Source organism: Nicotiana tabacum, chromosome 19, assembly GCF_000715075.1.
Source record: "Nicotiana tabacum cultivar K326 chromosome 19, ASM71507v2, whole genome shotgun sequence".
Taxonomy (NCBI): Eukaryota; Viridiplantae; Streptophyta; class Magnoliopsida; order Solanales; family Solanaceae; genus Nicotiana; species Nicotiana tabacum.
The window spans coordinates 113,192,796-113,201,691 of NC_134098.1; the positions used below are offsets into that span (position 1 = coordinate 113,192,796).

The following is an 8,896-nucleotide window of genomic DNA, read 5'->3' on the forward strand; positions in this document are numbered from 1 at the left end:
AACTTTCCTTGAATAATCATCAATGAAAGTTAACATATACCTGACATTACCTTTTGATGGGGTACGTGAAGGACCCCAAAGATCTAAATGAATGTAATCCAAAGTACCTTTTGTTCTACGAATCGTTGGAGATTTGAAGCTGACTCTTTTCTGCTTCCCGAACACACAATGTTCACAGAACTCCATATTTTCGGTACTTTGGCCACATAAGAGACCTCTTTTGCTGAGGATGGAAAGACCTTTTTCACTCATATGCCCTAATCGCATATGCCACAATTTGGTGATGTTTGAATCTGATTTATCTGATATTGAAACTGCAGAAGCACTTGTAACAGTAGATCCCAAAAGAGTATACAACGTACCAGATCTGCGTGCTTTCATGATCACAAGAGCACCATGAGAAATTTTCAGAACTTCACATTCACCTATGTACTTGCACCCAAGAGATTCTAGAGTGCCCAAAGAGATGAGATTTTTCTTCAAGTCAGGAACATGTCTAACATCGGTGAGAGTTCTCACCACACCATCGTACATTTTGATTCGGACTGTACCTTTTTCAATAACTTTGCAGGCAGCATTGTTACCCATCAAGACAACTCCACCTCCAATAGATTCATATGTTGTAAATAAATCCCGATTGGGACACATATGATAAGAACAACCCGAATCTAAAATTCACTCATTGTTAGATTTGAAACTATTATTAGTTGCTAAAAAAATAATTTTCTCAGTCTCATCAGCAGCTACACTTGCTTCGGCAGTGTTAGTATTTTTGTGCTCATTTTTCTTTTCTGTATGCTTTTCTTTGTTTTTAAATTTAAAGCATTAAAAAATAATGTGACATTTCTTATGATAATATTTGCACATGACATTTCTGTATCTGGATTTTGACCTTGATTTAGGTTTCTCACTACTTGAATCTTTCTTATTGGATCTACCTCTTATGAATAAGCCTTCCCCTTGGTTCCCACTAGTTTCCCTAGTAATATCTCTATCTATTTGTTCTTTTGATTTCAAAATAGATTTGATATCTTTATAAGAGATATTATCCTTTCCATAAAGCATAGTATCTCTTATATGTTTAAACGACTGGGGTAAGGAAACAAGCAATAACACAGCTTGATCCTCATCTTTGATTTCAGCATCTATGTTACTTAAATCCATAAGAAGAGAATCAAAAGTATCAAGATGAGTAAGTATATAGGTACCTTCAGCCATACGAAAAGTGTAGAGTTTTTGCTTTAGGTAAAGCCAATTTTCTACTATTCTTTTCATATATAAGGTTTTAAGCTTTTCTCATATGCCTTTGGCTGAGCTTTCTGCTGCAACTTCACGCAAAACCTCATTTGAAAGATTTAAAATAATACCTGCTTTTGCCTTTTTGTCTATGACGGCAAACTCCTCGTCCGTCATTTTATCTGGCTTCTTCTCGTTTCCTTGCAGTGCCAAATCTAAGTCATCCTAAATTAGGATAGCTTCCATCTTTAATTGCCACATTCTGAAGCTTGCGCTTTGGTCAAATTTCTCAACATAAGACTTTGCTAGAGTCATTTTAGCTATTTAAACTAATCCGGTTAGATCTGGCTCTGATACCAATTTGTTAGGATCGGTAAACCGGGTAGTGCAGAATTTAGCAAAATAATGTTATAATGACAATAACAAAGACTATGCAAGTTGATAATAACGACAATTAAAGAAGATAAAGAAGACACAAATTTAACGTGGTTCGGTCAAGGTGCTCTACGTTCATAAGCGGAGAGGAGCAATTTCACTATATCAACAAGAGTATAAAAGAGAGTACAAAATTAGAGTAAATACTCTAATTAGTCCCAAATACCTCAAGAGAATAACCTCACAAGATCATTCCAAAGAAAGGGTTCACACAAGTGTTTCTCAACACTCACTCTCTTACAATATACTCTATAATGAAATAAAGGAGGAGAAAGAAAGACAAGAGTGAAAAGCTCTTGAATTGGTGTGTTTACAAATGGGGAGAAGCTCCTCTATTTATAGCAAGAAATCCTTGTCCTAATAGTGGATATTATGTCATGGCAAATGTCATGATCCACAAATTTTGTTATAGTGGATATTATGTCATGACAAATGTCATGAAAATTTAGCCCACTTGAGAAGAAGCTAAATTAATGGTCATATTACACTCTCCTATAGTTCAAATTCAGAAATTGTATACTGAGCATTCCTAGCATATCTAATCTAAAATGCGAAACATTCCGATAGATAACAATCAAAAATTTCACTAAACCTCAGGACAGAAGGCCAGCAATTGAAATTCAATAAATGGTAATGATAATTACTTGGGGTTTACGTGCTGCAACTCAAAATAGAGGGACTAAAGGTACATACACAGAACAGAGGGAATTCGAGACAAATCAACTCAATCCTTCAACCATGGACACTATATCAAATTAAATGTAATGACGATAGAACAATAAATTGCATGAAATTGGTTTCAAACTTTCATCTAGCGGAATACAAGAGATATCCCTCATACATGGGAGTGATATTAGCACAGGCAGCTTACATAGGAATATAATAGATTACACCTATACCTAAACTATAAAGGATAAATTGACCGGTATCTATCAATAAAACAGCAATTACTACTAACCTAAAATGATTACATTCTTTGCAAGATCCTCCACACAGACATGTACAACTAATTTTCCAGCATACAACTACAAGGTAAGTTCGGTCAACTACATAGAATAGTTAGACTAAGTGCTAACAGAAAGTAGAGCAAACAGAGTGGCTGCTAGAGATAACTACAGCTGTGAATATGTGCTGTCTCTGCCTCCACAAGCAATTTACACGGAGTTCCTACATAATATGTGGCAAAAAACTCGTTATTGTCATCCATCATCATCAACAACAACTTCTTATATGATGATGAGCAACTAACAACACAGATGTAGGAAAAGAAGTCGAGCAATCTTCAAATATCTCCAATTTGGTCTTTTGAATGGTTCTTCTCTGACTTACCATAGACCTGATTCTATCAAAGGATAAAGAAACCACGTTTGGATCAGTGTGAACTCTTATGTTTTCGGATAAGGTATGAACTCTTTTTTTCTCTTGGCGTAACTGGTAACGTTGCTGCCATGTGACCAGGAGGTCACGGGTTCGAGCCGTGGAAACAGCCTCTTACAAAAATGCAGCGTGCAACAGACCGTGGTTTGGCCATTCCCTGGACCCGGCGCATAGCGGGAGCTTAGTGCACCGGTCTTCCCTTTTTATGAACTCTTTGTTTTCTTGACACTTTTGGAGCACGTACAACTTTCCAGTCCAAATTGATGATTGAATGCTCTTTGCAAAGAGTCATGTTTTTGTATAAATTTCTCTCCTCTTGTATACAGCTTTAATGCCAGGTTCTTTCCATCAAATTATTATACCAATTACTAACTTCAAAAAGATCCTGTGCATATCGTTCTAAAGAATGCTACTGCTTCATCAGAGCGATTCAGATCGAAGGTGCATTACTTATTCTTGTTTGACTCACATGAATCCATGTACCTTTACCAATTCTGCTGCAGAGAATACCTCCATAGAGAAACATCAGGAACTGAGTAAGCTTAGGAATTTAAACCAGAGGTATTGAATCATTAAAGGTTGATGTATGCAACTTATATATCAACTCAAAATATATAATACTATCCAGGTGACACTTGCAATTTATTCAATTTCTCTTTCTAACACTGGGTATCTTTCAGAATCTCAAATAAATCAATTGATGCTTCTAGTTCTTATATATCGACAAGAATAACAAGAGAAGTAGTATTCACCTACTCAAAGTTGTTCACGAATGTAAGCCATCGATCTCAGCATTGATCCTAGAGTATCCGTTGAAACTTGAAATTTCACTTCAGTTTCTCCAGAAGGTGTCTTAGTATCTTGAAGCTGTGATGGGAAATGATAAAAACTATCAGTTCATATATTAAAGGACAATACATCACTGCATTCAACTGACATTAATCCTCTCAATCTACAAGGAGAAATGCGATTCAAGGCTGGTAGATAATCAAGAGGAACACCTTTTCTAACTAAAATTTCACAAGGATCTATTATCTCTTCATAATTAGCTTTTCAGTTGTCATGAATGTTACTTTGGAGAGTCATATCAAGGACTACTAAATAGCAAATAGGAATGGCAGGCGGCCCCGCCCCGCAAAAATAAAAATTCTCTCTTTTCCTTTTAAAAGATGACTGTGACAAGAAAAATAGATCGCCTTTTACAAGCTAAATTTTCCATTCATATATTTCAAACATAGAAGGGTCGCTGTTTATTTGTCTCTCAAGCCATATATGGCTTCAGATTTTTTCAACAATTAAATAGCAAGGAATAGTGCTATTATATATGGTAATATTTATAAGTGATTCAAAAAATAAAAGACGAAATTTTTTCCATATGAATTTAAATTGAATTCCACCGGCAAACAAAAATGAGAAGGAGTAATACAAAAAGATGAAAAAAATCAGTAAAGATTTTTAAAACTCCATAACAGTTAAGAATATAACAGTTCTTTTTAGTTTTATTTACGTTCAAAACTTCTAACAATTTCAAAAGCCAGATCATTCATTGTATAATAGACACATGAATTGATGACACTGTATTTTGGGTTGTGGAGATCATTTAGTTCAAAAAATTAAATCCCCGCCCCGCGCCCCGCGTGTTTTTTTATTTATTTAAAATTTGAACCCGCCCCGCCCCGCCCCGCTAACGTTCAAACCCGCACCGCACCCGCACCGCCCCATTGCCATCCCTAATAGCAAAGCCCAGCAGAGCATTTCATTAGCATACATGGCCAAGCTATCGGTGCATTTCCACCCGAATAATTAAGAGATAATTATACACCAGAGGGATACTGCATCCAGAAGATGAAAGGGAGGAAGAGGGAAGGGACAGAGGCCATTATTTGTTTCACATAATTTAGGCATATTCACTTGTATGTCGAGTATGCAGGTGCCAGGTGGTAAAATCGTCAAAACATCAAAAGAAAGAAACTCTCTTTCCCTTGATAGAAAAATTACATCATCCATCTACTAAAGAAAATTTTCAGAACTGTCGCCATAGTGATATCTAATAAAGCTCATTCACTAGATGGAAAGCACGTTAAAGCTTAATAAAGCTCATTTGAATATCTAATATTAATATTAAGATAGTCTTTAGAATGCCTCCCAATGTAACTAATCAGAATGTCCATACTGAATGAGTTTACTTTGCTCCAATTCTGACAAACTTGAAATAATATAATTAAGAATATGTGAAGCAGAAAAGCAACAGTTCAACAGCTCCCAGCTCTTTCAATGAGATTCTGAGATAGGAATAAAATCTTGAAATTCATGATGCAAACCTTTAAATTGATAACAGCTACTCTATTTGCCGGCAGTGAAAGCTGTTGACTTATGTAACCCATGGATTTCAGCATTGGCTCCAGAGTGACTCTTGTAACTCTAAACTGAACTTCTGTTTCCCCTGCTGGGCTCTTGCCATAATCTTGCAACTGAAAGTTGTATCAAATATGTCCAAATAAAATTTCACAAAGGAAATTATTATTTCCACCGATTTTAGACATTAAGAGGATCAAATTTATTTCTCAAGGGAGGAAGAAAAATCAAATCAACTGTATATCTGTTATCCGTATTCAGCCAGAGTATGACTCAGAGTAAAATCTTTTCTAAAACAGGGTACACACCTTCAAATTGATGACAGCCACTTTACTTGCTGGAGTTGTGTTTTCAATCACCCATGTCATAGACTTAAAACAAGTATAAACAACCTACATGAAACAAAATACGTGAAGGAGAGAAAAGGCATTAATTCATCTCTGCGGCAGTTGAGTAGGTCATTCTTTTCTTGTACAAAATAGTCAAAGACAGATAAAAATTTGAGAAATGTATATACAAGTTACAAAAGAGGTATTTCTTTCTTCTCATACCACATTATCAGCAAGGCCACCATCACGATTTATAGCCACAGGTGTCATAGTGGGCTGATTTAAGTCACCAGCAGGTAAACCGACATCATTAAGGTTAAAATGACGAGGCATTGTATCTTGCCAAGGCCATAAAGATGGTGCGGTATCAGAAGTAGCCAGAGTTCTTTTTATGCTCTCATCCTGAGTACTTCCACTTCCCTGTGAGCTAGGGGGTCTTATAATATTTTTCGCAACAATAGAAATCTTACTCAACCCGTCTCTTAAAGCACTAATCGCTGCATCATAGGTCTCCACAGAAACTGCCCCTTCTTCCGCATATCTTAAAGCTTCCAGACATAAGTGGTTGAAACGTGAAGAGAGAGAATTAATTCCTTGTTTAACAATGTCTTCTTCTGATCCTTGTCCAACTTTTGCATTCCTTGTCCACCTCCTAAGTATATAATGGGACGGAACTGTAAGAACATTAGTCACTGTGAAGACGGTTAAGATGTGCCTACACAAGATGCCCGAATACTCAAACATATGGCAGCTGCAACTCGCTTTCATCTCGGCAAGATTCAACATTACAATGTATGCTTTGTCATCCTGTTCATATTTTGCGACCCTAAATTTGCTTAGTCTCTCATCACCATCAATCTTATTGGCAGTGTAGGCAAAAGTTTCAACTAGTTCCTCTTGAAACTTTGCAAAAACTTTTTTGGTGTAGAGGTTAGATGCTTGTTGTTCCATTGGAGATGGGGTCTTTAGCATTGGTGTGGTGCAATTTGTATCAAAATCTGATTGAATTTCCCTTTCAAGTGAACTTTCTAAAGCTCTTTCATACTGCTTAAAGAACATTGGTAGAGTTGTCTGTTGATTCACATATCCATCAAAAAAGGAGGTTACACCCTGGTTCGAGGGAAGTGCAGCAAAGAAAGTATCTCGAAAATATACTGGAGCCCACTGGTTGCGAGCATTATATACAGCTTGAAGCCACTCATTTTTCCTGAGACCATACCTATCAAGTATAGAGGCCCAAGATAATTCGAAATCCTCAATAGTCTCAGAATAGTTAATGCAGCTATACAGCTTCCCATAAAAAGAAGGATGAGCCATATATATGTGAGCCAATCTTTCCTGCCCTTCTCGTAAGATATGCCACTTACAGATGCAATGACGAGTACCCGGTAATACTTGGTTGACTGCTGCCTTAATAGCTCTATCCTGGTCGGTTGTAATAGAAACTGGAGGGCGATTATTCATTGCAGATAGCCAGGTCCGAAAAAGCCAAGTAAAGGAAGACTCGGACTCATCTAAGAGTAATGCACAGCCAAACAAAACAATTTGTCCATGATGATTTACGCCTGTGAATGGAGCAAATGGAACCTGGAATTGATTTGGTCTATACATTGTATCAAAAATAACAGCATCACCAAAGTGACTATAAGCTATCCTCGATCTTGCATCAGCCCAAAAAGCATTCGTCATGCGATTTTCATCATCAAGTTGAATAGCATAGTAGAAACCAGGATTTTCCGCTTGCATTTTTTTGAAATAGTCAAGAAGATTATGGGCATCTCTTCCAAGTGTTCTCTTTCGGCTGCAAGGCTGGATAAACATTATTGGTATGACAGGGCTAAAGTTCTTGGTCACACGATTTGACTCCACAGGAGAAGCATCCTTAACACCTTCATTAGAACTGACAGATACATGATTTCCGTCCACCGGAACCATAACAACAGTTGGAGCCCCCGGTGTCTCTCCAACAGTCTTGGAAGCACCAGCAAAATGTTTACAAGGTCGAAGGTAATGCACCTTGCTGGGATTCACGATTGAATGATTGTGATCCTCAACGAATTTAGTCACAATCCAACTATCTGAATTTTTCCTCTCTATGCGAAGCATAGCGTTGCAACTCTCTATATTCTTCCTTCTAACAACTTCTCTGGAACAAGAATAGTCCCAACTAATGATAGGGCCGTCAGGTTTAGCTCGGCTGTACTGTCCAACATGTATGCTAAAGCCCACATGCCTAGCATATGCGTCAAAAAAATTCTTTGCTGCTTCTTCTGTTTGAAACTCCATCCCCACATATGGCTTCTCTTCCCCATCATCAAATTCAACGATAGCATCTCTTTCAGTAAAATTCTCCGGCAAACCCTGTTTAAAATTGTGATTTAGTTCAGCAGCTATTTCCCCAGTTTTTTGCCTCTTCTGCCCTTCTACATCAATCACTTCAATATTCATTTTACTGGGAAACTGACATTGACAGATCAATCAATTTCTTCTTGATCAAAACGTCCTCTTGTCATCTCTTGTAAAAAGAAAATGAACAATAGATGGCCTTAACATCATATGAAATGGAACAAGGTAACCAGTGACTCAATATTTTATACATTTAAAAACAAAAAAGAATAACCCAACACTCCAATTTTACACACATGAGCATACACCTTCCACTAAACTTTATATGGAAATAGATATCAATAATGTTTAGGACAAAGAAAATAACAAGTAATACTGCTTAAAAAATTATTAATATATATAATCTCAGCACCAGAAAGCAGTACTAATTGTTACCAAAAACGTAATAAACAAAGCCAGGCCATATGGGTTGATTATGCTAACGGGAGTAAAAACTAAGCAATTAGGGTAAAGGATTAGAAGTGAATACAAATTGAAGGCTAAATCTTACCCAAAAATATAAACCTGAAATTCGAGCCTAATTGTATGTAACTTTCAGCAAAATTTGTTGGGAGTGCTCCAAAGATTCTTGGCTAGGCTAGAGTGTTACTGATACTACTAGCTCTCTCTCCTCTCTCCTCTCTCTCTCTCTCTCTCTCTCTCTCTCTGCTCGCGCGCGCTGGTGCTGGGATTGTTAGAATGAAGAACTTTCTCTGCTCTCTTTTCCACTGTCCTAATTCTTTTTTCTCTTTTTGGTAGTTTTCAGTTTAATTTTGTCA

The 8,896-nt window shown here is 37.0% G+C and overlaps 1 protein-coding gene across 7 annotated transcripts; it reads right to left on the reverse strand.

Moving 5' to 3' along the window:
• Nucleotides 1-2,426: 2,426 nt before the first annotated feature.
• LOC107807873 (protein FAR1-RELATED SEQUENCE 3) lies at nt 2,427-8,896 on the reverse strand. 7 transcript variants are annotated; one of them, XM_016632324.2, is made up of 6 exons: nt 8,629-8,896; nt 5,955-8,247; nt 5,712-5,795; nt 5,370-5,519; nt 3,805-3,915; nt 2,427-3,545 (listed from the first exon to the last, which is right to left on the reverse strand). In XM_016632324.2, exons 2-5 carry the CDS (start codon nt 8,178-8,180, stop codon nt 3,805-3,807), a joined length of 2,571 nt encoding a protein of 856 aa, XP_016487810.1. In that variant the 5' UTR covers nt 8,181-8,247; nt 8,629-8,896; the 3' UTR covers nt 2,427-3,545. The 7 variants fall into 7 exon arrangements, with proteins under 7 accessions (XP_016487810.1, XP_016487811.1, XP_016487809.1 ...); XM_016632325.2 differs by having other exon boundaries at nt 2,427-2,838; nt 3,801-3,915; nt 8,629-8,895; XM_016632323.2 differs by having other exon boundaries at nt 2,427-3,542; nt 3,801-3,915; nt 8,629-8,895.